The sequence below is a fragment of the Buceros rhinoceros genome, unplaced genomic scaffold (assembly GCF_000710305.1).
Source record: "Buceros rhinoceros silvestris isolate BGI_N320 unplaced genomic scaffold, ASM71030v1 scaffold11713, whole genome shotgun sequence".
Taxonomy (NCBI): domain Eukaryota; kingdom Metazoa; phylum Chordata; class Aves; order Bucerotiformes; family Bucerotidae; genus Buceros; species Buceros rhinoceros.
The window spans coordinates 40317-67224 of record NW_010404251.1 but is presented as its reverse complement, the minus strand read 5'-3'; the positions used below and the strand labels follow the sequence as shown (position 1 = coordinate 67224).

Below are 26908 nucleotides of genomic sequence, written 5' to 3'. Positions count from 1 at the left end.
CTTTCCCCGCTCTGTAATCCACGTCTCTGCGCAGTCAGGGTGAGGATAGTTCGGTGGCCTGCAAAGCAGTTTGCTCTTTAACCCGTAACAGAAACTGCATAATGAAACACTTGCTTCGAGGGAAGCCACAGATAACACGGCACTTCGATGCTTAGAGACCAATTAGCTGTAAAACATTAACTTTATATATGCTTGACGCTTCAAAATACAAGCTTTGTTCAAATCGCCGTCTTTATAGCATTTATTGCAAGGTGGTAACAAATGTTGTGACTCAGAATTCGCCCACGACGCCGTGTTCTGTGGCTGGCAGTGCATCTGGAATCCACTGATAAAACTCAGCTTATTCCAGTGTTCACTGCCTATAGCAAGGTATTTATTTCAAAAATGTCAGTAAAATATTTTCCATCTACACATAATAAATACAGTATTATATAAAAAAAAAATTCACAACCCTTCGAAACTCCAGAACAAGATGTTTCACATACAGAAACAGCCAACACGCCAAAGAACTGTCTTCCTAACTTCTGAACTGATCCAGCAGAGTTCAGAATGTTGAACAGATTTTTTTTTTTAAATGGTTTTTTCAGCATTAGCTTTGTAAATCACAGTTTTAATAAACCATCCAAACAGTTATCACGCTCGCATTACACGTTATCTGTGTCACTAGTTAACAGATAACCACATGACAAAGTCCACAAGATACTACAGGCGCTGACTAGAGTCCAGCTCAGCGTCCCGCTGCTGCTTCCAGAAGAACGATTTCCTCCAGTGCCACACAGTTGGGGTGGCTGGTTGCGGAGTGGACGTAGCAGTTCAATAACCCCACCTCCTTTCCCAGCACGCTCTGCACCTCATAACTCTGCAGTGATAAAAGCATGTTGATTAAAACAAACAGTCCTGGACATTCTGTTCTAAGCAGCTTTCTGCTTGGAAGATGCAGGGGATAAGGTCCTCTTCCAACAGACAGTTTTTTTCAAGGACTCCAAAAGAAAGGTGCATTAGAACTGATGATGGAAAGAATGAATACCTTAGATTTTCAATAATTAGATCTGCTGGAAGTGCTGCTTTGCTTTGCTACCAGGCTTTTTAAAATGAGCTGTTTATTAAAAAATAATTTTAAAAAAGCTACTGTGACTTTGGACTCGGTTTTGCTGAAGCACAGCCTACGTGTGCTCCCTTTGTCGCTCCTTCTGACGCTCGTAGGAATCCACACGTGTGTATACACATACAGCATACCCATCACCTTAGCTACCAGATCCACTAAGGGAAAAAACTTTTCACTCCCCCCTGTTCGCCCCTTTTAACTTTGTGTTGTATCACGCGTCGTTTACGAGCGCTGGCACGTACCCGGTCCCCTCCGTTTGATGATCCGACTGGCCGTTCACCCACACGAGTGACGCCTGAGCGCATCTGTGGCTGCATGGGGGACAGGGGTGCGAGGCTGGGATGAATCCTCTAAAGGAGAGAGCACGTTACCAGAGGAACTGGTAACACCGGGAGCTGACACCCCACCCCAGGGGGTATCTCGGCAGATTTACCTCCACCTCTCTCCTCAATAGGACCTGCCCACAACCAGCCCCTGACCATGTCCCAGCCTTCACCTGGGCTGTCCACTAGTACAGGTATGTGATACCCACATCTGTGGGCTGCTTTATGATATAAACAACCCTTGCCTTTTTTTTTTTCTCTCTAAGTTATTATTACCCCGGGCCGGTTCTGCAGTCCTGTTCACCACGCAGCTGCACAAACAGCTACGCTGGGGTAACAGAAGGGCTACCACAAGGGAAGGAACAAGCGCCCAGGGGTCAGTGATGGCTAAAACCGACCTCCCTGCCAAAAGAAGTGATTACAAAGCTACACCCCTAGAAACTTCAGCAGCACTGGCATAAAAAAATGCCACCTCAAGCGGTATTTCTTGTGATGAATCCTTGTTGTTTTTTAACATGCAGTGGTTCAGAGATGAAATGCTTAAAAAAAAAAAAAGGAAAAAATTATCCCTACATTTCAGCTAGGGGGAAAAAAAATGTTTCTAAGCTGCCAGACTTCCATCTACCAGCATTATACAAATCAAAACATGAAAAAGAGGTTGTCTGAATTCTAATAACTTGAAAAAGAACCACATTTTGTCAGTCCGTAACCAAAACAGACACATCCTGTTAAACTTAGAAAGACTTAACTGCTATTAGAAGAGCTAACATACTTTGGAAATTTCTTGTAACTCTTTGTTTAAATGCAATATATGCCCTCCAGCATAAGAAAAATAATTCACAATTCCAGAGCAATGTTCCACTTTAAATATCATCCATAAATCCCACTAAAACCGCGGAGCATGTAACAGCAAAATGCTACAAGACTAATAAGACAGGGAAAGCAAAATGACCCCGATACGTGTCACCAGACTGCAGATACTTAACGGGGATGATTAAACCAGACAAGGAGCTGACCTTTGCTCCCTTCCACGTGCACTGGAGAGGAGTGGTTGCTAATTGGACCTCACCACCCTCTGAAGGTGCTGCTCCTTCACTGCTGACCATCCAGCAGCCAATGCCAGGCAGGCACCTACCCGGGTGCCTCCCTCACCTGCGATAAATCTGGGTCACTGTGCCAAATGTCAGGGTTCTTCTGATATCTCAGGTTAAAGGAACAACTACCTCATGATTACATAAGCCGTACTTTGGCCCATGGATCCCCAGGGCTTACGCGTGTTTCATTCATTCAAATATTCAAATAAAGCATTACCTTGCACATGCTTTGCAAACTTCTTTACTATTACGGCATGCCAGTAGCTTCACGGCTGTGCTATTAGAAAGTACTTGTGGTTTATAGGGTTTCGCAGACCATCTCGAAAAGGTGGGATGCCTGGATTGTATCTTTGCTGTCTTCAGATCCTCAACCAGACAGCAGAGCAGAGCCCAGCACTGCCCGTCACAGCTCTGGATATCTGGGCATCGCGCTATTTGCAGATAGCTCCGCAGATCCGCAGCAGAGCTAAAGCTAAAGCTGGCTGCACATCCCACCGGCAGCATCCCCCTTCTGAAAAGAAGGGTTTCAGTCTGGTGATAGTCATGCGATAGCAGGGCATCAGCAGGTGGAAGGTGGTCCAGCCCACTCCAATCCCAGGCCGGACATGAGAAAATAATTCAGTATTTCTCATGAAAACTCCTACCACTCCAGGGGCAGTTCCGAAATAAGCTGCCTGGAAAGGTAGAATCTCCATTCTTGGAGGTTTTCATGACCCTGCCACCCAAAGTCACAGCTGACCTGTTGGACAATGACCTCTAGAATTCCTTTAATTCCTATGATTCGAGTATCTTCCCACCTGATTGACATCTCCTATACTCTGCCTCTACTGTAAGTCACGTAGATTAACTTTCTTTTGTCAACATTCATTATACCTACCCCATCCTCATTGGCGGAGGACGTCAGGAGAGAAGAGATTGTCCTTTGTAACAGCTGGAATTAGAAAATGGACAGGTTTTGTTCATGGCAACGATCTTACGTATGCAAAGATGTTCTGCTTGCGGGTTAAAACAGTCACGTTGAGCAAAGATTTATCATTTTAATATAGAAGGGTTTTGTTTCTCTGGCCAAGAAAGGAGAGGAGAGGAGAGGTCACACAGAAGATGTTCAGAATGGGACTCTAAAATTACACATTCCTTTTAGGCTGTGGAGACTAAGGTTTCCAAGGCTCAACCCAACAAAGCCCTTCAGCTGGACTATAAAGCAGTTTGCAAACCTCAGTTTGAACTCAATGACCGTGTTATTTGAGTGAGATATGGGAATTGGGTTCTTAGTCCAATGAAACACAAGTTCAGTATCAGATTAAACTATGGGACTCTTACAACTTTTAATTTTTCTTCTGACAGAGCTGTTTATAAAAGCGTGGCTTAGAAAACCTGTGTGTCTACCTCACATGCAGCCTCACTACACTCAACCCACCGAAGCTCGTTTCGTGCCGTACCTTTACTTTCACTGTACTCTGAGATCGGGACGGGCAACTCAAGAAGACTTCCAGCTGCATTTTCAAAACCGGTGAAGAGACAACTTCAGAGCACCGGTTACAATACAGCAACTCTCTGCAAGACGCAAATCAGGATGGAAAAACAGAGAGAATTGGAAAAACTATCAGCCATAAATCAGGACACACAAAACCCCAGCTGGCTTATTCTCTACAATGCTTCGCTGCTAGACGTTTAGTAGGAAAGCCCTGGGAGAGATTAGCTGATAACAGCAAATACAGCTCTTCTCTTGGTAGCGCCAAGTAACTCTCTTGGAGGACCTAAACTCTTCCAGCCAAAGGTTCTTCCTTTTACAAGTTTTGGCAATGTGGGGGGAGGTTGCTATTTATAGCCACCCCACTTAAGCACATATTAATCTCACAACCTTCTAGAAGTTTTTGGCGAAAGAAAACCTGTCGTATAGATTTGGCCCAAGTGACTGATTCAGGCCCCCGTTCAGCAGAACATTCAGCATTTTCAGCACACGCTTAGGTCACACGCATCAAATTAGGCTCAGCTATTGGTGCTTGTTAGAACAATATCTTAAATATTGACGCAACATTGTTCTCCAAATGAAGGAAAAGTGTCCTTCCCAGTAGAAGTGTGGCTTTTTTTTTTTAATCGAACTACACCTCTATGTCAATGTCCACATGACCTTATTTTTTGCATGATAGTATAATATAGGACATCTTTTTCTTTTGCTATTTATTTTCAGCCTTTTTCCCCTGGAGGTTATATATAACAAAGCATAAGGGTAAAGCTTCTCATATTCAGGAAGATGTTACCTATTTCAACGGGATCCAACTCACCCAACTTCTCCTTACACTTTTTGTAAGCTTTTCCGGTAGAATGAACCCCCCTTTCCTTCTTTTTGCACTCTGACTACTCTCCCATCCTCTTGTGTTTTTATCCCACCAGGTGTCTCGGACTGTGCAAGAGCAAACTGGATCAGCAGCCTAAGAGGAGGCTTTCCACGAGCTTGCCAGGGTGATGCAGGTTTAGCCCTTCAGGTGGTGACAGGATCAGTCTAACACTTGGGACAGGCATACTCCCAGAATTATTCAACATCCTTTTTAGAAAGGTTTTACATTTAATAGATTTGAAGCGTGACTCTTCCGTGCACAAATTACAGCAAAGATTACAGTTCAATATAAAAACTGAACCGGTGGCACAGACTAACAAGGAGGGGCCGACAAACACAAGCAGTTGATTTTAAAAGAAAGAGCTTAAAATCAGGCCTGTGACTTATGTGGATGTTTATCAAAACTAATATTATAATGCAGTGGGCTATGAAATCTTTATAAGCAATACTTGAAGATTAGTTTAAAAAAAAAGCGATAACTGCAAATTCAAACCGTTTCATATCTACTGGTATCTTCCTTAATAAATTAATGTAACCTTGCAGGTTTTATCTGTTCATCAGCAATAAAAATACTACGTCTTAGTTCTAGGAAGGAACAAAGTGCAGCCTGTGCCTGCAGGAATCATTGCATCACCTCCTGCTGTGATGGCTACATCTGCAGAACACCTGGAGTGCTCCGGAGCATGCTGACTCTCACCTGTCCTGGGGACACGGTTCCAACTTTCCATTGCCACATCTGTTGCATGTAGGCCAGGAGAAAGCAGTGCTCTCATTAACGCCAACAACGGTACCTGCAGAAGATGAAATTCTTACAAAAGACTAACGGCAAGCCAACACACACAGTCGCTCCCGGCTTCGCAGCAGGTTTGATCCTCTCTGACCCTCAGCTGAAGAATAAGACTTGTCAGAGCACGCATCAGCTCTTCGCTGTCTCACTCCCTTTCTCCTTCACACCGCCAGGAAGGGATGGCTGTCTGGCAAAGTGTGTTACTTTCTAAACATATCAGAGGGTAGATAATTGAATAAATAGCGAGAAAAATCATCAGGTCAGGGAGCTTGGTATCAATACTCAGGAAACGCAAACCAGTGAGAAGACCCAATCCCTTTCAAAAAAAAGGATGGACGTTAAATTCCATTAACAATGGAGTTATTCTTCATTTATACTGATTTAACAGAGATTAGATCTGGCCCACAGATTTAAGTCTGTACCTAAGAAGGGAATGCCAAAGATACTTTGGACTAATATAAAGGGCCTTGCTAGTTTTGGCAGGAAAAACTATATTCAGAGTTTTTTGAGAAGCCAATAAAGAGTGTATTATGTTTTATGGTAACGATACACTGAAATTATGAGCGTTATTTATGGAGAAAATATTTCTAAGTATTTTGAAGCATATGAAGTGCATCACCTGTAAGAATGAAATTACACTACAATAACCTCTCACTGGTACAACAGAAGTATTGAATAAAAATTCCATCTCCTGTTGAGCAAGAACCTCCCAGTTTTATACCATATTCAATAAAAGAAACCCTTGGAGACCAGGGAGCATGTACACTGTCCGGTTTGTAAGACGGGGCATTAATCCCTTGCTTTTCTGATCCTCCTGGGACAAGGACTGGCAAGAAAGAGGGAGCTAAGTGAAAAAAAAATCTTTTTCTTTGGGAACTCAAAGGACAGCAAGTCTGAAGATCAGGAAAGGTACTTCTCAAATACAGCATTTATGACACAATTTCTATGTGTTTCTATAACGAAACCCCATGGATTTCACTGAGAGAATAAGCAATTCTGTGCATTTAACACTTGGACTGTTACAGGAATAAGTCTGATTCTACAGGTATTGTGATAAACTGGGAGTTTACACTTGCTACTACAAGGTAGGATGCTTTCTGCCACAGCATGGGCATTTTTTTATTCTCCATGGAAACGAAAAGCTACCAATTAGTTTGCTGATTACGTTTCCTTTCTCTTATTAAAAATATTTTTAAAAACCAAACAAAATCCCCTTTTCTGAGAGATCTGTTTCTCTCTAAGTCTACTGTGTGCCGCCAGTGCACAAGCAATCTCAGTACCTGTGAAGAAAGTGAATGAGGATCTCACTGACGAGATCATGTCTAGTGGAGAGGTTTGTTGTGGTGATAACGTAGAGTTCCCTCAAGAAAAACAACAGAGATCACTGAAGACAGAACACACACAACCAAAGGCAGCAGCAGACCTAATAATCTAGGGACAGCCTTGTGCTTCCTGCGAGCAAAGTGATTTCTCAAGTTTAAGCTGCTGAGCTGCTGCACATCTTTGTGAAGACATTCACAAACCTTTGGGTATCTTCCCAAAATCCTCCTTTTAAATGGAAATGCACAGAGCCAAATTCGACTTTTACCTCTAGTCTATTTTTATGGGTTGTGGCTGACATCACTAAGAAGAGACTGGTAACAGGACAACACCTGGAAAAACAGGTCTCTGGTGAGGAATGCAAAGAAGGGCCAAGGATTAAAAAGTACACTCTGGTTGAAACGTTCAAAAAATGAATGTGCATATTTTTGCTTCCAATCACTCTGATTAACAGACAGGAAGGGGAAAAGTTCAACCAAAAAGAGAAAGCTAGGTAAGCAGATTGACCCCATCTTGTCCACACTGCTAAAAGGGAAACTGAAAAAAAAAACGCCACCACCAAACACCCCACCCCGGAGTAAGGGTGTTGGGTATGAAAACATCCCGTGTCAAAATTCAGGCACTGGTGGTGAGTCATATACTAGGCAAATATCCTAAGTAATATTCCCACAAAACGTAAGTTGCATGGACTTTCTAGAATTTGCTCACAAGCATGATTAAGAGTACAAACAGCACAGTACGAACTGCCAGCTGCCTGCTACTACACAGCAAAAAGAGGGTAGAAATTACTTTGCAATGCATAGTGATGAGAAAATAAATCTACTAACCCTGAGCTCACCAGTGAGAACCACAGACTCATCTTTAATGAAGAATAAACTTTCCATTAGGAGAAACCCACAGATTTCACTCATCTGTTACAGAATCACAGAATCATTTTGCTTGGCAGAGACCTTTAAGATCGAGTCCAACTGTTCCCCCTGCACTGCCAGGGTCCCTAAACCATGTCCCTCAGCACCAAATCCACACGTCTGTTAAACACCTCCAGGGATGGGGACTCCACCATCCCGCTGGCAGCCTGTTCCAATGCTTAATGACCCTCTGTGTAAAGAAGTTCTTCCTGATATCCAACCTAAACCTCCCCTGATGCAACTTAAGGCCATTTCCCCTCGTCCTGTCACTTGTCACATGGGAGAAGAGACCAACCTCCACCTCCCCATAACCTCCTTTCATGTAGTTGTAGAGAGCAATAAGGTCTCCCCTGAGCCTCCCTCTTCTCCAGACTAAACGATGCCCACACTCCATTCCAGAGCTGGTATGACTGGACCTCTCTGAAACAAGGATTTCTGACACATTCATGGATCTGCCTGGATTGCAACACTGTCCTTTTAAAGCTGGGCCAGCTGTAGAGTTGTACCAGGTTGCTCAGGGCCCAGCTCTGAGCAGAAGTTAGGACTGGAGGAACTTCAGTGGTTCCTTCCAACCTAACTTATCCTGTTGATACACCTTCCAAAAAACAACTTATCTACCTAAAAGTGAACGGGCAGCATGACCTGTGCCTGTCCCCAATCCTGGCACTCCTGGAAGCTCTGACACAGTGACCAATTGCGCTACCTGTGGATGGGGACCTGCATGACCACCTGCGTTTGTCACTGGTTAAAAGAAGATTTTCTGGGGAAGGTTGAGCCTGCTGGATCCCTGAGTAGCCATGGCTAGGAGCAGAAAGGAGCTCTACTTCAAGAAGGGCTAGAGTAAAGCCTTTGCAGCCTTTTTGAGTGCTTGGCGAGAAGAGGTCCACGTACTGCATACGTAGGTGACCAAAAGTACAGGAAGTGAAAGGAGGGCACGAAGAAAAAGAAGGAACAAGGTAATACTGCTTCTCACTGAAAACCAGATTAACAACTCTCTGAGATAGGAGACAGAGACAGTGAGTGAATTTTAGAGATGATGAATTTTCCTGCATGGAAATACATATTCTCCCACCAACAAAGGAGGGTTAATGCTATTAGTTTCACTTCTTCAGCAGAAAGATGCAGGCAATAACTAACTGGATTCCAAATCACTGGATATATACCTTAAATGCTATTAAATAATTTTAGTTACACATAAAAGTGAGAGTGATCATCTACATATAGCATTAGCCTAGGTATAAAGAAGATACTTCATCTTCTGTGTTGGTACCAAGGTGAGGGAACATACTGGTAACAGCTACTCTGGACAAAACTCAGATTAAGCGAGACAAGGCTGCAGGATTAGTATCTCCATTTGTCATTCTTCCATCTGTAACAGAACAGGGAAAGCGTGACACCTCCCATGTGTGTAAAGTATTTTTTTACACAATAAATATCACAAAGATTTTCTTTCTCCTGGAAAAAGAAAGGACAGGGAAATGTTTGCTTTATCCTACTACATGGGACAAAAGAGAGGCACTTCTCATCCTTAGTTATAAAATTAAGAGAAGTGATAATTCTTAGCACAACTATTGGAGAGGTTTAAGAAAAGTATTTCACACTCAGCAACAGAAACACCTTTCAAGTAACTCACGACATCGATGTGAGACGTACCAAACAACCAAGGCTTTGTGAGAAGTGCCTCTGGTTGTGCTTGTTTTTCATCATGCAGTGTCAGAGTTCAAGGTTTGTCACTGCAAGGTGCTCACACATTAATCACAGAGGCACTGCTACCTTGAAGAGAAGGTATGTTCTTTGTGTGGTTTCCAACTGTCTTTTCAGAGCACTGGAAGGATTCATTTGTAACCATTATCTGCTATTATTTCAAAGCCAATTTCAAACGCTCCAGTGAATTCTTGAAGATGTAAATGTAAAACGGTGTCAAGAGTTTTCTACAAGGGCTACTGGAAGCCGAAGAGTTACATTAAGAAAGCAAATTGTCTTTCAAAGCCAAGAGTCATTGGGCTTTTAAGGACTTTTCCCTATAGGCACTCCACAGCTGGGAGGTTTAAGAAGCTGACTGGACAAAGCATTAGAAAATACACGGTAGGAAACATTTCTGCATGATTAGGAAATGTTAGAAAATACATTTTAAGAAATGTTTCTGCATGGTTAGTTCTAGGACTGAAATATTAGACAAAGCAATGATCCAAAGTGGCTGGTGAACAAATATTGGCCAAGTTATGCTAGATGACTCTGATGAAATATTAAATTGCCCCATTGCAGCAAAGCTCCAGGGAAATCAGACACTAACCCCTACCATTCAGAACCTGGCCAACGTATCTTATCCATCTGCCTAAAAAATATCAGTATACCTTACTGCTGCCAACATCAACAAGGCTGGTGTGAACAGCAAGCTCCTGAAAGGAGACATCGAAGGGAGGAATATAAAACAACAGATTGTGCTTCAAACATTTATTCTGGGGTATGAGTGAGTGGGAGCAGAGCCTGGCCAGCAAAAGGCAAACAGAGCCCTCAGAGAAGTATGAAAACTTAAAACGTCCCAATGACCCACAGCAGTACGTTTTTAGCAGTGCTTTTTTATCTCTCCATGCTGTTTGTGCAAGAACTCAATACGAAGACCTAAAAGATTAAAGTGAACACAAATAATTAACCGCATTCATTTCAGGAAAGGCCATACACACCTCTCAGAGCACAAATGGAGTTGGTCTGTGTCGTAGAATCCAGCTCATCGAGTCTGACAGGGCCAGTCAGCTCACTGAGGTCAGCACCGGCAGCCGAGCACAAAAGAGGCTTTTGTAATAAGAGAACAGTACGTTCAACACAAATAATCCTACCTGCCAACAGAGACATTTCAACTCAGTACAGTAACAAGGAAAAAGGTGACCATGTTAATTGTCATGGCCAATACAGACAACAATCCCTGCCAGCTACTAAACAGATGGATAGACTCCATCAGGTTTTCTCAATGACAAAATATTTTGCTTTCATCGATACAAGCATCATGCTCTCATCACGCTTTGCAACTCTCAGGGAACAAAGATGTTTGAAAAATTCAAATATGGCAGGAAAGAGCCCAATTCCCCTCTGACTGTGTCACCCCACACGCCCTGCAAAGACAACGTGACGGTCTATACGGTGGTAGTAGGCTCGGACACCTCTTCAGGTGGTCTTACTTTGTCTCAAAGATTACAAGGAGCAGGAGCATGCAATGCTGTACTCTCCAAAGCGGGGATTTTAGGGGACACAGCCATTTACACAGGTCGGTGCTTCCAGTCCACTTACATTGCGCAAGTGACTGAAGGTGTGAGAGGTGAACTACCATACAGAGCCTTACCCGAACCTCAAAAACGAGCGACTAAACCACCATGCTTACAGGATCTGTGTGGTGGCGAAGGCTCATAGCTAAGATGGCACAGAAGAAACTGTGAAAGTTCTGTGTCTAGGGACATGCAAGTCTCTTGATTCACCCTCTTACTCCTTTCAAAGCTAGTAAATTCAATAACATGAGTTTCTGCAAGAATATCAAAACAAATGAAACCAAGTTTCTTTACAGAACACACTATTTCAGTTGGAAAGGACCTACAATAATCATCTAGTCCAACCGTGAGTCTCTGAGTCTTCTGTCAGGTAGCAAATCTGAATGACACCGGTCATTAGATTCAATCGCCATCAGGGAAGACTGACAGAAATATTGGTGGGCATGCAGCAAGATCACTGAGTTTCTCTTTTACTTTGGAGCTCAGGTCAAGAATGTAAAAAAAGAAGCTTAAGGGAAAGGTCTAATTACAAATTTCTTCCCAAACTTGCACCATCTCATCTTCATCTGAGAATGAAAGTCTCTGTAGGTCACGTACTGCAGTGTGGGAGGTGAGGACGCTATTTCAGTTTGATTCCAACTGCTTCAAAACCACAAGGAAAGCTCACCATGTCCCCACAGCGCATCCTTGAAGAAGACGCGTCGTGAGGCAACACTGAGGGCTTCTGTGATTTCTGTGCTGAGAACACACGATGCAGTGACTGACACAGCGACAACTTTTGGAGTGACATGAGCCACATTTTGCAAGGTGGAGTCAGTCACAAACAACCAAATCTCCCTTTGATTCAGAGGAACACTGTGTTTTGTCTACGATTAAAAAAAAATTGGAGTGCAGATGTTAATTTTTAGTAGAAGGAAAGATTAAAATAACATCCTTGTATTTAAACAATTAATAAAACTCACAGAAATTATTACACCAGGGCTCATACATGATAATGAATCAACACTTTATTGGGAATTTTCATTACTCCTTACTGCAGACACAAACATCTCTACCTTAAATTAACTTTCCAAGGTTGACCCACTGGCATCTTGCCTTTACCTCTATCAACTCTCACCCTTTCTCATAACTCACTTGGACTGTACTAGGGATTTGAAAATATATTTTACTTTAAAATATTAGATGCTATATATACTATATACTAATATAAAGTTAATTGGCTGCTTTTATTCACTAAGACTTGTGTAAATTTTGCCTTAAAAAAAAAAAACAACCGGCTAATGCTACCACTAACGTTATTCCTGTGTGAGCAAATTTTCCATGTACTGTTATCTGATTCCCAGGAGCACCAGTCCTTGCCTAATAGCTATCGCAAGTCACAAAGTTCGAGTTTTTTCTTTCTGTTGAACAAACTATTGAAATGATGCATAGAAATAGGAAAACAGAGAACCCAGAAGTAAAAGACATAGGAACCTGCAATGACAGCGTAAGTTTTCTGCCTAAGACAGGTATAAAAATACTATGGTGTGACTAAATTAAGGCATATCACAGCTACTGATGTTACAACCGAAATACCTGTATTTCGTCTCAGCCTTCATATCTGAAAACAGTTGTCAACAAAATCAGTAGTGTTTTTTAAACTGGGATGATAAACAAGGCAGACTAGAACAACATTACACACATATCAGCGCTTATTCCAGGCTCTCCAACAAAATCAGATGGGATGCAATCTGAAGATTCACGCTATTCTTTTTTTTCCTTAAAAAAGAAAGCTTTTATAATATCTGTGTGTATGCAAATATTCTCATGCTTTAGAAAAAAAGGGTTTAATAACAAAGCATACATCGCATTTAGCAGTCCGAGCAACTTGTAAAGATCTTTGTTCTCAAAGTTGTAGATAGCGTTAGGCCAGCTCCAAAGAAAGAATGTTTGCAGCTGTCACATGAGAATTACTAATACATTAAAAGCTGGCTTGCAGAAGAATCATCCAAAAAGTAAATAATAACAACATCAAAAATCACAAGTTAGTCTAGAATCCTCCTCTTGCCATGTGTGACAGTTTGTTCTGAGCAGAGAGGACTCAGCAGACAAACAGCAGCAGGACTGAGTTACAAGGCAGGACAGCTCCTTAGCCACAGATGGAATATATTCCCTCTCAGTCCTTCTGTCCCGCAGTACAGATCCCGAGAACACACTTCCATTCCTCCTTCACACAAGGGAAGGACCTCAGAGAACTGTAGCTACGGTACAAATGCTATTCTAAAAGTACCTTTGGACTAGCTCATGTAGCAGATTATCTAATAATAACAATAACTCTGCTAAATAAATCAAATCATAGTCCCATCCTCACTCATTAGGACTGGATGACTTTGCATGTGAAGTGTATGTCCCCTTGGCAAAGGCAGCCGCAGTACACAAGCTGCTGCTCACGATCTCCTTCTGGGAGGATTAGGCAAGCGATACCCTAACAGCAAGTAAATACCTTCACATTGCTAGAACCGTTACCCAGAAGCATTATCCAGCAGCTACCCAGAAGCTGTGCAGAAGAAGAATACCTTCTACTGCTTTTCCAACATTACTTACACAAAGTTTCTGAGCGCTTATGTTGTTCACTCACGAAAATTTAGCGCTTACAGTTCAGTATGTTAATAGGCATTAAAAAACCAGCTAGTTCAGTACATGAATAGGCATTAAAACCAGCTAATAAACCTCCCAGCAGCAAGAATAAATCACAGACCGTTTTCTTCTGCTAGACAAGCTTCCAGTCTTCGAAATCACATCTGTTCCTGCATGCTTCATCTTTAGTTTAGTGATGCGGTGCTTCTACACAAGAATACTGATGACCTGGAGTATCTCAGATGTAGACACTCCTGAGCACAAAAATGCTTGGCTAGAATGCCACTAGTCTGTAATTTTATTTAATTTTTTCACAGAACAGGTTTCTCAGAAAAATAAGTTTACGCATGTATGTGTCTATCTTTCTGTAAGCACCCTAAAGATCCCATCAAGCTAGACCTAATTTCACGTTTGCAAATGCTCTGTTAAATTCTCCTGTGGCATGGAGGAAAACACAAGAGATACCCCTCATCTCAGCAGTTGAAAGTACTCCCTGCCTAAAAATCAAATCATAACTCATTGGCTTTTGAAGCAAAAGGGCAAGACCTAAATTAAATTTATGTCTCATGCTGGTGGGAAGCATCTCCAGCTATTTTGCTGGCCGTTCTGGAATTTCTTTGTCTTTGGTTCATGTGCTTTGATTCACACTTTGTTTCTTGCGGAGCTGATGGACAATTGCAAATTATTCTCCACCAGAATTCAGTGCCGGCGGTACTGAGGATCCGGTCGCCAGGAAAAAAAATAAATCAGCCACCAAAAAATCCTTTAACTACTGAGGGAGTTAGCAACATTTTGAAAGAAAATTGCAGCACCATTCAGAAACAAATAAATAAAACATAATCACAAGCTTTCCATCATAGCATGGATGGCAGATGTATTTACCTAAGAGTCCCTCCTTTCTACTGACTGGACCGTGAAAGCCAAATTTGCCTGAGGGGCTTCTATTGAAGTTAACAAAAATAGTCCACACACTTGCATGCAAAGAGCAAAACCGCGTTTTTATATAACCATCATCTGTTAAATTCTGTCCCCAGACACTCAGCTGACTGGGAAATTTTGCTATGTATCTAAGGACAGCATTTAGCTATAAATCGAATCTCGGCTAACCTCCTGCAAGGATAACTTCCAGCTCACTTCCCTTCCCAGGATGCAGTATTACCTCTGGTTAGATAGCAATTTATTCAGAAATAATTCACTTCCTAGACTGGATGGTATTGAAACTGGAGATGCAGTTCACGTTACCTATTCACAAGCATATTAGGCCTAGTGAGAATTCTGCTCATACAACTCTTGAAGATAATCCAGGAAGGTTTTGGGTTTTCCCCTCAACTAGGTAAGTGCTGGCTTCTTCACAAAAACATTACGTTGATTTTATGTTGAATTCATTGCTGAGTGAAAACATTACCTGCAGCCTTAGATACAGCACTTGTGCCCAAAAGCTACAACGTTCATTACAACCATCGATCTGAAAATAGTAGAAAAACAGGGAATGAGATAAACACACCACCAGAAATCCAGCAGTACAAAGTATTTGTCACCTGATTTGTAAAGCGGATTACCTGAAGAATTTCCTTTAGACCATGAACAGCTGGCGGCTGGTACAAATTAGAAATCTGCTCTTCCTCATCCACTTCCACACGTATTTCACCAGGCTGAACAGTAAGGATGTAACAGAAGCTGGGAGGAGGAAGATTTGTTGTCATCTGTTGAAAAAGTAAGGAAAAGTGACCTTAAAAATGGCACCTTAATTTGGCCAGCTGGGTTTTATAATAGCCAAAACAAACCACACAATTTACATTTTAACAGGGATGGGGAAACAAAATTATATGCTTAATAACAACAACTCTGAAATAGAAGTTGAGTTAATAAACCGACATTCACAAGTTATAAGTGAAATCAGCTTGTGTTCATCTTTCTCCCCATAATCTGACATTGATCCTCGTCGCAAAACCATCTCACGGTTTGGCACACTTGGCAAACACTGCAACTGCTCCAAGGTGCTCGTTATTGGGTTTGAATTTTTTTTTTTTTATTACGTGGTAGGAGTGCCCTGATTACTCTTTTTTTTTTTAAACATCTGTAACTTTTCTGAGATTTGGGGACTTTTGCATGTGGGTGGGTTTTTGTGATAGTAAACAGCTGCCGAACTTTTAAAGCTGCCAAATTAAATCCAGGACAGCACAAGGAGATAATGAAGAACAGGAGTGCCACAGCTACAAGAACTGTTCTCTTTTTGTTATACCAGTTTTTTCTTTCCCCCTTAAAAAGTACCATGACGTAACAACTTTATCAATCACCACTTAAAGAGGTCCCAAGCTAGAAAGGCTTCTCAAGAATAAAAAAGACAATACTAGAGAATATTTTTTATTGTGGATATGTTAAAATATTCTTCTGGCGATGTTTGTTGTTACTAAAGCATTTCATTTACTAGAAGAAATATGAATCTATTAAAGACAGCTGCCCACCCATTAAAAAACAGTCTGCATAAGGAAAAAAAGAAGTAAAATAAGTTCATACCCAAATTTTGTTTGCCTCTGACAGCACTAAAGAAGGTATTTGAATGTACATATGGCTCAAAAGAAATCAGATCCATGGGTCACTCCCCAACAACATTATCAGTGTGCTGGCAATATTATTTACGTACCTACGTATAAAACTGCTTCCATAAAAGTGTCCATGAAACTATACTGAATATATATGGAACTAGACTGAATAATAACTATACAAGAATTATGTATCTTAACTGAAAAAACTCTACGCAGCCAAAACCCCGCAGCAGCAGAATGCAAGTCGTGGTCCTCTGAGGAATGAATTAGTATTTTGAACCCATGACGGAAGTGTAAACCGCGTGATTATGGAAAGCTTCCTCCATGTATAGATTGCTAATAAAATAGAGAAAATGAAGAACAACTGAGAGTCGTCAGAACGCTGAACATTTAAGAGCTTTGCTCCATCCGTGGGTATTCCCGTTCTGGTGTCCACTGTATTTTAACCCACAAAACAATCCATTTCTCCGAGACTTCTGGAATGTCTAGATGAAAGGGAAAGTGAATGAGAGAACAGCCATCTCACTCAGTTTCCATCTAGGTTTTATACACAACCAAGATCTGATCTTCTTATTCTCCTACACAAAGCCTTGCACCATGCAAAGAACACTCTACATCGTGGAGAAAAGATTCTCGGACTTGAGGAATAACTAGTAATATCCACCTTTAATGACTCCTGGGTTTGAAACTTGTTTGTTTCCAGCCGCTTCTTCTTTTCTAGAACTTGCATCCTGCTTGCCTCCCCTAGGCTCTCACACAGATTTTCAATACCACAGACTTCTTCCCCAAAGCACAGCCTACACGAGAACAGCAGGACAGCACAAGCACTTGGCTACTCAGAAGCTTCTCAGATGATCTCTTATAACCAAAATGACTCTCGATATGGCAGAACCCCTCTTGAAATACAGAAGTTAATTAAAGGAAAATTAGAGATGCAGTTTTAGATTTGCAAATACACAGTCACATACTTTAAATCCATTTTAATACCTCCCCACTCCCTAAAATCACAGAAATACTCATTACTTTTTAGACTATTTTTGGGTCCATCTTTCAAGGGAGAAAAGTATCAAAGTCATCCTAACTAGGAAGAGCCCTGATTCCAGCAGTCGGTTTGTCTTCACATAAGTAAGTTAATCTTCAGAAAAGTGCTTTCAAATCTAAGGCTAGAAAGGGCTCCTACAGATTGTGTTACTATCCTTGTACACAGGTTTCTCAGCTGGCTCATTCTATCTTATGTCTCTCCTGCAAGGAGAGGAGAGGAATAATTTGTCTGGACATCCACCATTCTAGCTCTAGAGGATTAATTCAGGGCTAACTGCATCATTTTGGAAAGACGCTGCTGATCCAGCGGGCTTCAGGTTAGCCTAGGAGGTTGCCAGAACCAATAAACAAAACAGAGTAGATAAGAGAGGGAGAGAAACTGATTCCCAAAGTACACGTGATTATACTACCAACAAAAATAGTAGTTGTGAGGGAAAAAATTAATTTCCATAATAACAAGACTTACCATTTCAGAGTCTTGACTTTGTCCAGGAACTTTTACAGGCACTACTGGAGGCCACAGACTGTCTATCAGACTAAAAAGTCCTAATGTCCTTCAAAAAGACCAATAAAATCAGGTTTAAAATGTTTTCCAGACTTATATCTTACATTAAAAAGATCCATTAAGAAACATAATTTAAACCATGGCATGATTATGAAAATGATTTTAAACCATATTTGTTTTCCAGAAGCTGTCTTTTATTTGGTGTAATTATTTCTCCCTCATTTCTGCTGCGGGGTGGAGAGGGAAGGAAGGGCTGCATCACATTCAGCAGCGAGCAAGTCAAATGTAATCCTTTGCCACGAACAGCCTGCTAGAGGGGAACTGGGGTAAATGCTGACTTGGGGAGGACACAGATACCAGCACAACTTCTTCTGAAAAATAGTTTTAAACTATTTTAACTGATCGATTAAAAAAAAAGAAAAAAAGTTTTTGCTTCCAATGTTTTCAGTTGTTGCTTTTCTCTAACAGCTGATTGTAACTGCTTTCAGGAAAGTCAGCGATTACCAGACGCTGAGAAACAGGCGAGATTCTGTTACCTCACACGTGCACAGGATGGTCTCCCTCCCACACAGCTGCTCATTTAGCTACAATTTGCACTTATCTATTTTGCACGTTTCCCGCTTTTAATTTAGAATCAACCATACAATCAGCAGCCCGGGATATCAAGGTGATATCTTGCCAACTCTTCAGCTTTCGCTGGATTTGCAGCAGTTCGCGGCTGCCTTGCCAGCTGACACGGCATCCTTGCCGGACAGGCAGGGCCATCTGGGGAGAGGCCAAGAAAACAGCTGAGGGAGGGGAAATAGCTACAGATAACCACCCTGAAGAGGCATGCGTTTCTGCGGTGAAGCTCCTCTGCATCGTGGAAGCACTGAGATCTGGATTTTAACCCCACACTGTCTCCAAGAACAAGTTCTCTGTTCCTCCCATCAAGAAAGCCGCTATTTCTGAGACAGCTCTAAAAAACGAATCCCCAAACTTGCTAAAAGTAATACTAGCTTCTAGTTTAGAAGGAAATGGCACACTCTGGTACAGGGCTGAAGCACGTTGCGATATGCTGCTTCTCTTCAAGGGGTCATGGAAACTTTCCTCTTAAAGTTCTGCTTTTAGCTCACTTCTGCTTAAGCTTATTTATTTCTGTATTTCCCTAGTCCTTCTCCGGATCCTGGAGTGCTTAGACTTGGAGGGGCTATAGGCAGTGAACTTCGCCCCACGTGTTTTCATCAAGAGCCAGCTATCATCTATGGTTCAGTGTTTATTGTGATGCCTTTGGACCAGCACCATAAGAAGTTTTATGGATGTAAATCTCAGAGTGGATCTTGTGGAGTAAAGCTGGTAGTTGACGATTCAGGTAACAAGCAGGCAGGCTAAAAAGACGATGTAGCTGCCTGCAGTTGTGTTCTTCACGCTAATGAACAGAGCAGAAACTTGAATGTGCTGCTCTTTTATGGAAATGAACTTCCTGGCTTACATGGCATCATCGCCCAGTCTGTAGAAGGAGAAGGCTGAGCTGAGGGTGGTGGGTTTTTTGTTTTGTTTTGCGCTTTGTTTTTAACAGCAAGAACACTAGCACATACAAGCAATGCTTCTGAGGCATTAAAGAGACTCTACAGCAAATTGACCACTTCCTGAACCCTTGACTGGGGCAACGTTTTCTGTCTTGTATAGTACAGAATGAGACCCTCTCTACAGTCACAGGACGGGCAACGCCCAGGGTAACAAACTGCTCCTGCTAACAGGGACATGAAAAAGGAGCGTTGCAAAAAGAAAGCCCAGCCTCCTGCACAACTCCGGCAGTTACACAAGTGGCCTTCCTCACATGACACACAGCATGAGGGCAAGGGCAGAGCAGGGGTACGAGCGTACCACAAACACTGCCTGTGTGTACGGAGATGGTACACTTGTCAGCTTAGAGGAACTAAGCTATGTTGTCTCAGGGCAGATAGAACCACATCGCCACACAGTCCTCACGCTGATCCCTCATCTGTATTTTTAGGTCTGCACAAGGGACATGAAATTGTCCTTTCTTCATTAGCTCTCTTCCAGCTTGCTACCCCATATCGGAGTATCTAAGATGTATGGTATGTTTTCTTCTATTTCTTGTGTCATTTTGTATAAGGTCATCTATCGCTTGAACTAGGAGTACTTAATTATTAGTAAATGACATTATGCATTTACTAAATGACACAACTGCACAATGGTGCAGAGGAGCACTGTTGTGTAGAGGGTGTCTCCTGAAAATCTTGGCCCCATCCTTTTCTTTGACACCAGTCAAGCAAAGGGCAGGGATATTTACCACCTGAAGGATTTGCAGGTTCCAGATCACATCCTGCCGTGATACTTGCCCTCTAAAGAGGATGCTCTCTCCTGGAGCTGGGACGATCAGTCAGTGTCCGTGGTGAGGAGCAACCCTTTACACTTAGGGACCCTGACTTAGCAGAAGGGGGGATGAGGTGGGGGCAATGACAGTGGAGAAACAGCAAGACATGGTGTCGTCTTCTGTAGAAAATTACTACCCTCACAGAACGAATAAAATTAATTCTCTTTATTGGCCAAATCCCACTTCAATCTGACTTAACAATGGCTGTATTTTATCCAATATGTGTGTCCTTCTTCAGCTACAGAGTCAGGACAAGAGACGAACAGCTGGCTCTGTGCTACACTGAAGGGACATGGTTAGCTCCCATATGCACAAACAGCCTCTCTGGTACAGAAGACAAACTAAAAACTTTAAAATTTTGCTCTGTGAGTGTAATTACTAGTCACTTAAAATAAAAATCCCTAAAATAATTTAGATAAAACAATTCTCATCACAGGTGATGACTGTGCTGCCCTGTACAGAAGCTGCTGCTTTCATTTGCTCACCTAACCACCATCCTTCTCAGTTTCGCAGCTCGGCAGGAGACAGCAGTCACCTTCTGCTTGTAACCTTCCTGGCATATGTGCACAGATGCATACACGTGTTTGCTCTATGATTTTTGATAAGAATATTTAAAAAAAGAGGAAAAACTGTTGTAATTATATTTAGACACCCAGTAAAGTGATAAACAGTATCAGCACATCTACTCTGATCCTGTGGACATGTCATTCATTTCACACCACAAGCTATACTATAAAAGCAAACAACTTCAAATTTAGATTTTTCAAAACCATATTTCACTGTCTCTGATGTGACAGCTCATTTCATAACTTAAGAAGAAGATTTTCTTTATTTCCGACAGCTATGAAGTTTCATCTACAGTTCTGGTCCGAGAACTTTGTGTATGACATGCTTGATTCAACTTTTAACATTACAGCTTGTAGTTTGGGGGATTTATCAGATTTAATAATCATACCACAGATTCAGGGGAAAATTACTACAGGCAGAAAATAACAGCAATATCAAGGAAAACAGAAGGAAAACAATGCCCATAACTAGGAAAAGAAGAAAGACTACATAAGGTTTAAAGTAGAGGACAAGAAGAAAGGGGCTAGGATTCTCCTCCAGTGTCTTCCACAGCTTTGATCTGGGGACTCAAGACTTGGCACTTTTCTGTTTCCTACTCTCCCAATTTTAGTCTAGACTGAAACAGTTTTCTTTTGGCAGTATCAGTCTCAATTATTAAGAACTCAAAAGTGAAGCAATTCCTAGTCCTCTGTGAAACATCTCTGATCCAAATATAAAGCTGATACTGTAGGCTCGCTCTCCCTTTCACTGATCTGTTAAGATCTTGCAGGGCACAGCTATGCAACACCTTATTTTCTCAGACTTGAGTAATAAAAGCAACAAAATCATAAAGTAAAAATCTGAGTCTACTAAACCAGCATCTCAGCCAAAATACAAGCAGGGAGGAAGGTTTGCTGGGTTTTTATCCCTGAGTTCTGTTCAGATATATGAATTCATTTGTTGAACGATTTATTTACACACTTGAGTAACTAATTTTTCTGTAGCACATTAGAAATTACACATACTACAGTAAAACACTGAAATCATAATATAAAAGTACATTTGATTCAGTATGGCTACACCTACGTTATTCTCCAGTGCTGGTTACTAAACAGCTTCGTGACAGAAGCACTGAAGATACAAGCAGCAGTGAGTGCTTGTTGAAAAGAAGAAAACTCAGGGGAAAAATACATTAAAAAGTATGAAAATGTTCAAACTTCAATGTGATGACTGAAATTTTGCTTTAAATGGACCTCAACTTTTAACCACAGCAATCACCAAAGTGTTTCAGGACCTCAAAACCTCAGAGATAGGGGTGGCTCCTTCAGATGGCAGTCTTCTTGGAGGAGGGAAAACCAAAGGAAGGAAGTTCTGACTTCCTTGCTCCGTGGAGAGTTCTTACTATTACATTTCCTGTCAACGTCTAGCAGTTGAAACACTTTCTTGTACAGCAGTTACTCTCTTCTGAGCGTAAAGCAAAAAGAAGAGAAAGTATATGGTGAAGGGCAGAGGAAAAAGGAGAGAGATAAGAGGTGAGAGAAAATGGGACTTAAATAAAAAGAATACAGGCACAATAAGGATGACCACTGCAAACAAATACAGAGAGCTTTAACATTTGGAAATTAACATGACAACCATCAGAAACCAACTTTATCTGAAAGCATCGGAATTCCTCACAGTGGCTGATGAACCTAATATTTGGAGTCTACTTTAGAGGAAAATGCAACCAACAGATAGAGAACAACTTGCCATGAATTAAAGGTTGGGCCAAGTGCCAAAGCTTCTGAGCTGACGTATCCTTCTAAGCGTTTTCTCCTGTCCAACAGAAGTGTGGATTTTAGCACGACTCATGCAACAGTTGCATCTTCTTTTGAGAAGATGTTAAGCATTGTTAAGCATTGTTAAGCATTTTTTCAATTTAGGGACAAAATTCATACTGAGACCCTGTGTTAGTTATTTATTATGTTAAAGCATTTCTTCTTCCTCCTCCTCCATTTTTATCTTGGTGTCATCTCTTCTTCTGCTGAATAGAAACGCTTCATATTCTACCTTATAAGAAAGCATAAAGGGAAGCAGCAGGTAGGGCTACTATACTCAGCAGAAAAACAACTCAATGCTTGGCAAATGAGGTGGAAAGACACAAATTGTCAAAACCCAAGTTATTATTCTGTGTGGAACTCCAGTCAGGGCCGAAAACATAAAATTAATATTTTTGTCGATAAAGACAGATATCTAACTACAAAGTTTATCCCAGCTCATTGAAGTAATTTCTTGTTACTATGACAATTTATAGGTTATTTACTCCTGAGGCACTTTAGTGAGTGCTCAGATCTTGCACCTAATTGCACCCATTTAGTTACTGGTTACACTGGACACACCTGAAACATGCCTGGGGTCTATTAAAGTAGGGGGGTTACACACTAGTTGTACTGCGTACAGCTTCTTAACCAAAATTCCTGCCTCTAGCAGTACAAAAACCTCACTTCCTCTTTCTCGGGGAGCCGAATTCGTAAGACGGACATATGAGGTAGTGGGAGGGCAAGAGACAGGATGTACACCCCTAGGGAGCCACACCACCAGCAGCAGACCAATGAGCATTTTCCAGTCTTCTCTCTTTAAGCCACCTCATCTTCCTCTTTCGCTGATACTGAGCACGCTGTTCAGGGAACAGTGGTAGGAAAGGCTAGGAGACAAATCCGAGCGCGAGAGAGGGTGAAGAGAAAAAGTGTCAGGACACAGGTACTGAACCACTCACGTGCTGTTAATTCTGCTGCTACAAAACTGGTTCCTACCTTATTCGACAGCCTCACCAACAGACTGGAAGAACTGCTGCAAATAAGACACTGACAAGCCAGGGCAGTTTTTCCGTGACTCAGCCATGCCAGTCTGTCTTACAGGACTGCCAGAAACTGGGCTGCAAAGGGAAACACCACTTCCTCTACTCCACTACAAAGGGAGGGACTTCCTGCAGGGATGGTTTTGGGGAGTGTGTCTTACATGGGGTATTGGACTTGTTCTGGAAAACACCTCTAATCAAATAAAGACCTTCATATGACCTCGTAGGAGACCCTAGTACTTGTTAAAGCGTATGGGTATTCAAAACCAATATTCACCAGTAACAGTGTTTCTCTCGGTGTAAGATTACTCTAATTCCAATCTTTCACAGGGTTCACCTTGGTCAAGACAGGACATGGCTGTGTAAGTTCTTATCCTACTTTCCTCTTGGAACATAAGTGTTCTCTTACTGGAAGAAGAAATGGGTTTATTTTCTTATAGCATGTCTTACAGTACAGGTCCATTCCAAAGATCAAGTCAGGTTTACATCTGGATGTAGAATACACTTTATTACAGGTTTTTAGTTCCTGAAATGAAACTTCAGCTTACAACAGTGACTTAAAAATTGCATTTACTGGAATGATGTTAAATAGTACTTTAAATTAAATACTTCATGATGAGGGTGGATGATGGCCTGGAAAATTTTTTGAACAATAACAGTGGTCCATTGATGCAAAATGCTTGAGAACCATTCAATGAATATCTCCTCCGCCTCGTGGAGGGACTGAGGAAGCCACTCTGTCTCCATAAGAGAGGTTACAATCCACGTGAGTGTGGGACAGTATGCACATAAGGGATCTTATTAGCCATTCCTGGCTTTCTCCAGATCATGTGTTTCAAAGGCACACCAAAAAATAGTCATGACTTTCCTCCCTGTATTTCCTATATTTTATTCCCTTTTATCCATTTTAAAAGCCACCATCAGACTCCAGAAAACAAACAGTTTAAAAGCCATCTCCTTCCAAAAAGTAATTGGCGTCCTCAAAATAAAAAAAGGCAGCAGCCTTTCTTGCAGGGCAGACCACATAGTTCTTATTCACTCATGTGCTGCAAGCCAAGGCTGGGCACTCAGAGGCATATCCCATCATGTGCTCGGATACACCACTGGCTCTGGAAACCCATTTGTCCAGTGGCAATGAGTTCTACAGTCTAATTATGCTCTGTGTGAGTGAGTACTCCCTTATATTCCTCTCAGCTATGGCTTTACTGTGGTTTGCATCACACCTAGAATGACACAAAACGTGTCCCAACATTTAAATGTAATAACAAGTTATATAGCAGAACTTAGGCTAAAACAATTAAGGAAAAAAATAACCCCCCGAACAATTCCCCCACCCACCCACCCATCTTGTCCACTGAAATCACGTTTTAACCGCTGCCCTGTCCCTGAAGCTACACGAGCCTTTTTCTTTTAATGTTTCCTAGCAGGGTTACCACCAGCGCAGCTCCAGCTAAGCCACCAGCATTTTCAGCAGTGTGTCTTCTAACCGTCCTCAGAACAGCCAGAAGTAAGTTACTGCTGCTTTGAAACACAATTTACATTAGAAAAAGTCTGTCTCTTATTAGCTAGGCAGAGCACTGGAAACACCAGCAGCCAGTTGTAAAACTTCATTTGTATCCAGAATTCCAAAGCCATTATTTAATTTGTTTGGAAAAAATGTAACTTGAAAAAACAAAAAAGCCAACAAATTAATTAAATAAGAAGACGTGTTTGTTATTAAAGATCCATAAAAATGCAAGTAGGCTTGAAATCCAAAGGATCTGAAAATTAACACTGCAAGTACATAAAAAGAAAAGCATACTGAATAGGGCTGGCTGGAAAACAACAATTCCATTTTGCTAAACATTTCAAGGCTTTGAAATTTGTTTTTGTTCCAATATGAAACAAAAATGAGACCTTCTGAAAGTTTTCATAAAATGAGAATGAGAGAGAGAATATTCACTCCCTTTGGACCCGAAAAAATCTTCCCAATAAAGTTGTTTCCAAAATAGATAATGTTTCCATGAAACACTCTGGTTTTGATGAAACAGCATTTTTTAACAGGAAAAAAAAAGTGTCAGCAGAAATATCATAGCCATTCTAATAGCAAAGGCTTATCTACATCGGATGCTTGTACAAATAAATTATGTTGAGAACTGAACCAATCTAATTATATTTATACTGGTCCCCATGTGAACACTGTATCACTTTCCTCAGAAAGATACTATGTAAGACATTTGATATATTTAATTATTGTTCTTGATTAAAGATGTTTTATTCGAAGAACGTAAAAGGCATCGCAGAATAAGCAAAATCTGAGAGGTACCATAAGTCAATTTGTTACTTATCTGGAGGGATTTTCTATAAACCTGTAGACATTCTTACTCCAAAATAAGAACAGCTTTATGATTTGCAACTTTTTTTTTTTTTGGTAATAAACTTAAACTGTGCTTCCAAAACCATATAGACTTAACTGAATTAAGCTCTCATATACTAAGGGAAAGTCTGTGCTTGAAACTTCACCCCATACTGGGCAGCACTGAAGACAAACATGCTGTAGTAAACAGTTTTGCAATGGAAGTGAGGTGAACTAATGTTTTTAAGTATTTGAATCTACTGAAGAGAAAGCAGACGCTCGTATTTTATGACATACTGCATATGGTAATTCTCCTCCATCCCTTTCTCCGCTTTGTGCGTTAACTTACTTGTGCTCGTTTTGGAGTGTGGTTGGCTCAAGCACCAGTGGATGCCTCCAAAATGGCAACGAGGACGTTTAGTTGAACGCAGCCAGATTCCGCTGCTCCAAAGAGCCCTGATCTCAGAAATAAATAAAAAGGCTCTGCCTGCCACAGCACACAATACATTCTCCCATGAACTGTTCTCACCTTCCTCTTGTAGTTCTTTGCAAAATCTTCATTCCAGCTAAGCAGCAGAATTTTCCTTCCCATCTGCTGCAATACTGCTGAACGTCATCTGCAGAGCCCGGGGACTGCAGCTGCACTTCACCGAACATACCGTAGGCATCCTGGACGAGGAGGCACAACCTGCAAAACATTCCGCCGTTACTCTCGTTTGCAACAAACTCGTTACCACATTTCCAAAAATTGTATTATAAGCTTCAGGACAGGGCTCATCCTGGAAAACTCCTACAAAACACTGTAGCCAGAAACAAATCCAACGTCACTGAAGGTTTTCTCATGTATATTTTCAGGAGGTAAGAGGGCCGTGATACAGAGAAGTGTGACCGAAAGAAAAAAGGGTAAAGGGCTTGCAAAGGGGATTAGGTAAATGCACTTATAAACGAAGAAGGTTGAAGTTTTGTCT

At 41.4% G+C, this 26908-nt stretch overlaps 1 protein-coding gene across 1 annotated transcript; it reads right to left on the bottom strand.

Moving 5' to 3' along the window:
* Positions 1 to 727: 727 nt before the first annotated feature.
* SPIDR (scaffolding protein involved in DNA repair) lies at positions 728 to 26639 on the bottom strand. Its single transcript, XM_010133334.1, has 9 exons — positions 26470 to 26639; positions 17805 to 17892; positions 15311 to 15454; positions 11803 to 12001; positions 10560 to 10712; positions 5558 to 5651; positions 3962 to 4076; positions 3400 to 3453; positions 728 to 859 (listed from the first exon to the last, which is right to left on the bottom strand). Exons 1-9 carry the CDS (start codon positions 26637 to 26639, stop codon positions 728 to 730), a joined length of 1149 nt encoding a protein of 382 aa, XP_010131636.1.
* Positions 26640 to 26908: the final 269 nt, after the last annotated feature.

Excerpts from the sequence above, each read along its gene's own strand:
- SPIDR (XM_010133334.1), bottom strand. The coding sequence starts at position 26,639 with ATGTTTTGCAGGTTGTGCCTCCTCGTCCAGGATGCCTACGGTATGTTC. Across the intron at positions 4,077-5,557 it reads GAACCGTGTCCCCAGGACAG|AGAGTTGCTGTATTGTAACC; the intron begins GTGAGAGTCAGC and ends TGCGTCTTGCAG. Across the intron at positions 860-3,399 it reads CCTCCGCCAATGAGGATGGG|AGTTATGAGGTGCAGAGCGT; the intron begins GTAGGTATAATG and ends TTATCACTGCAG.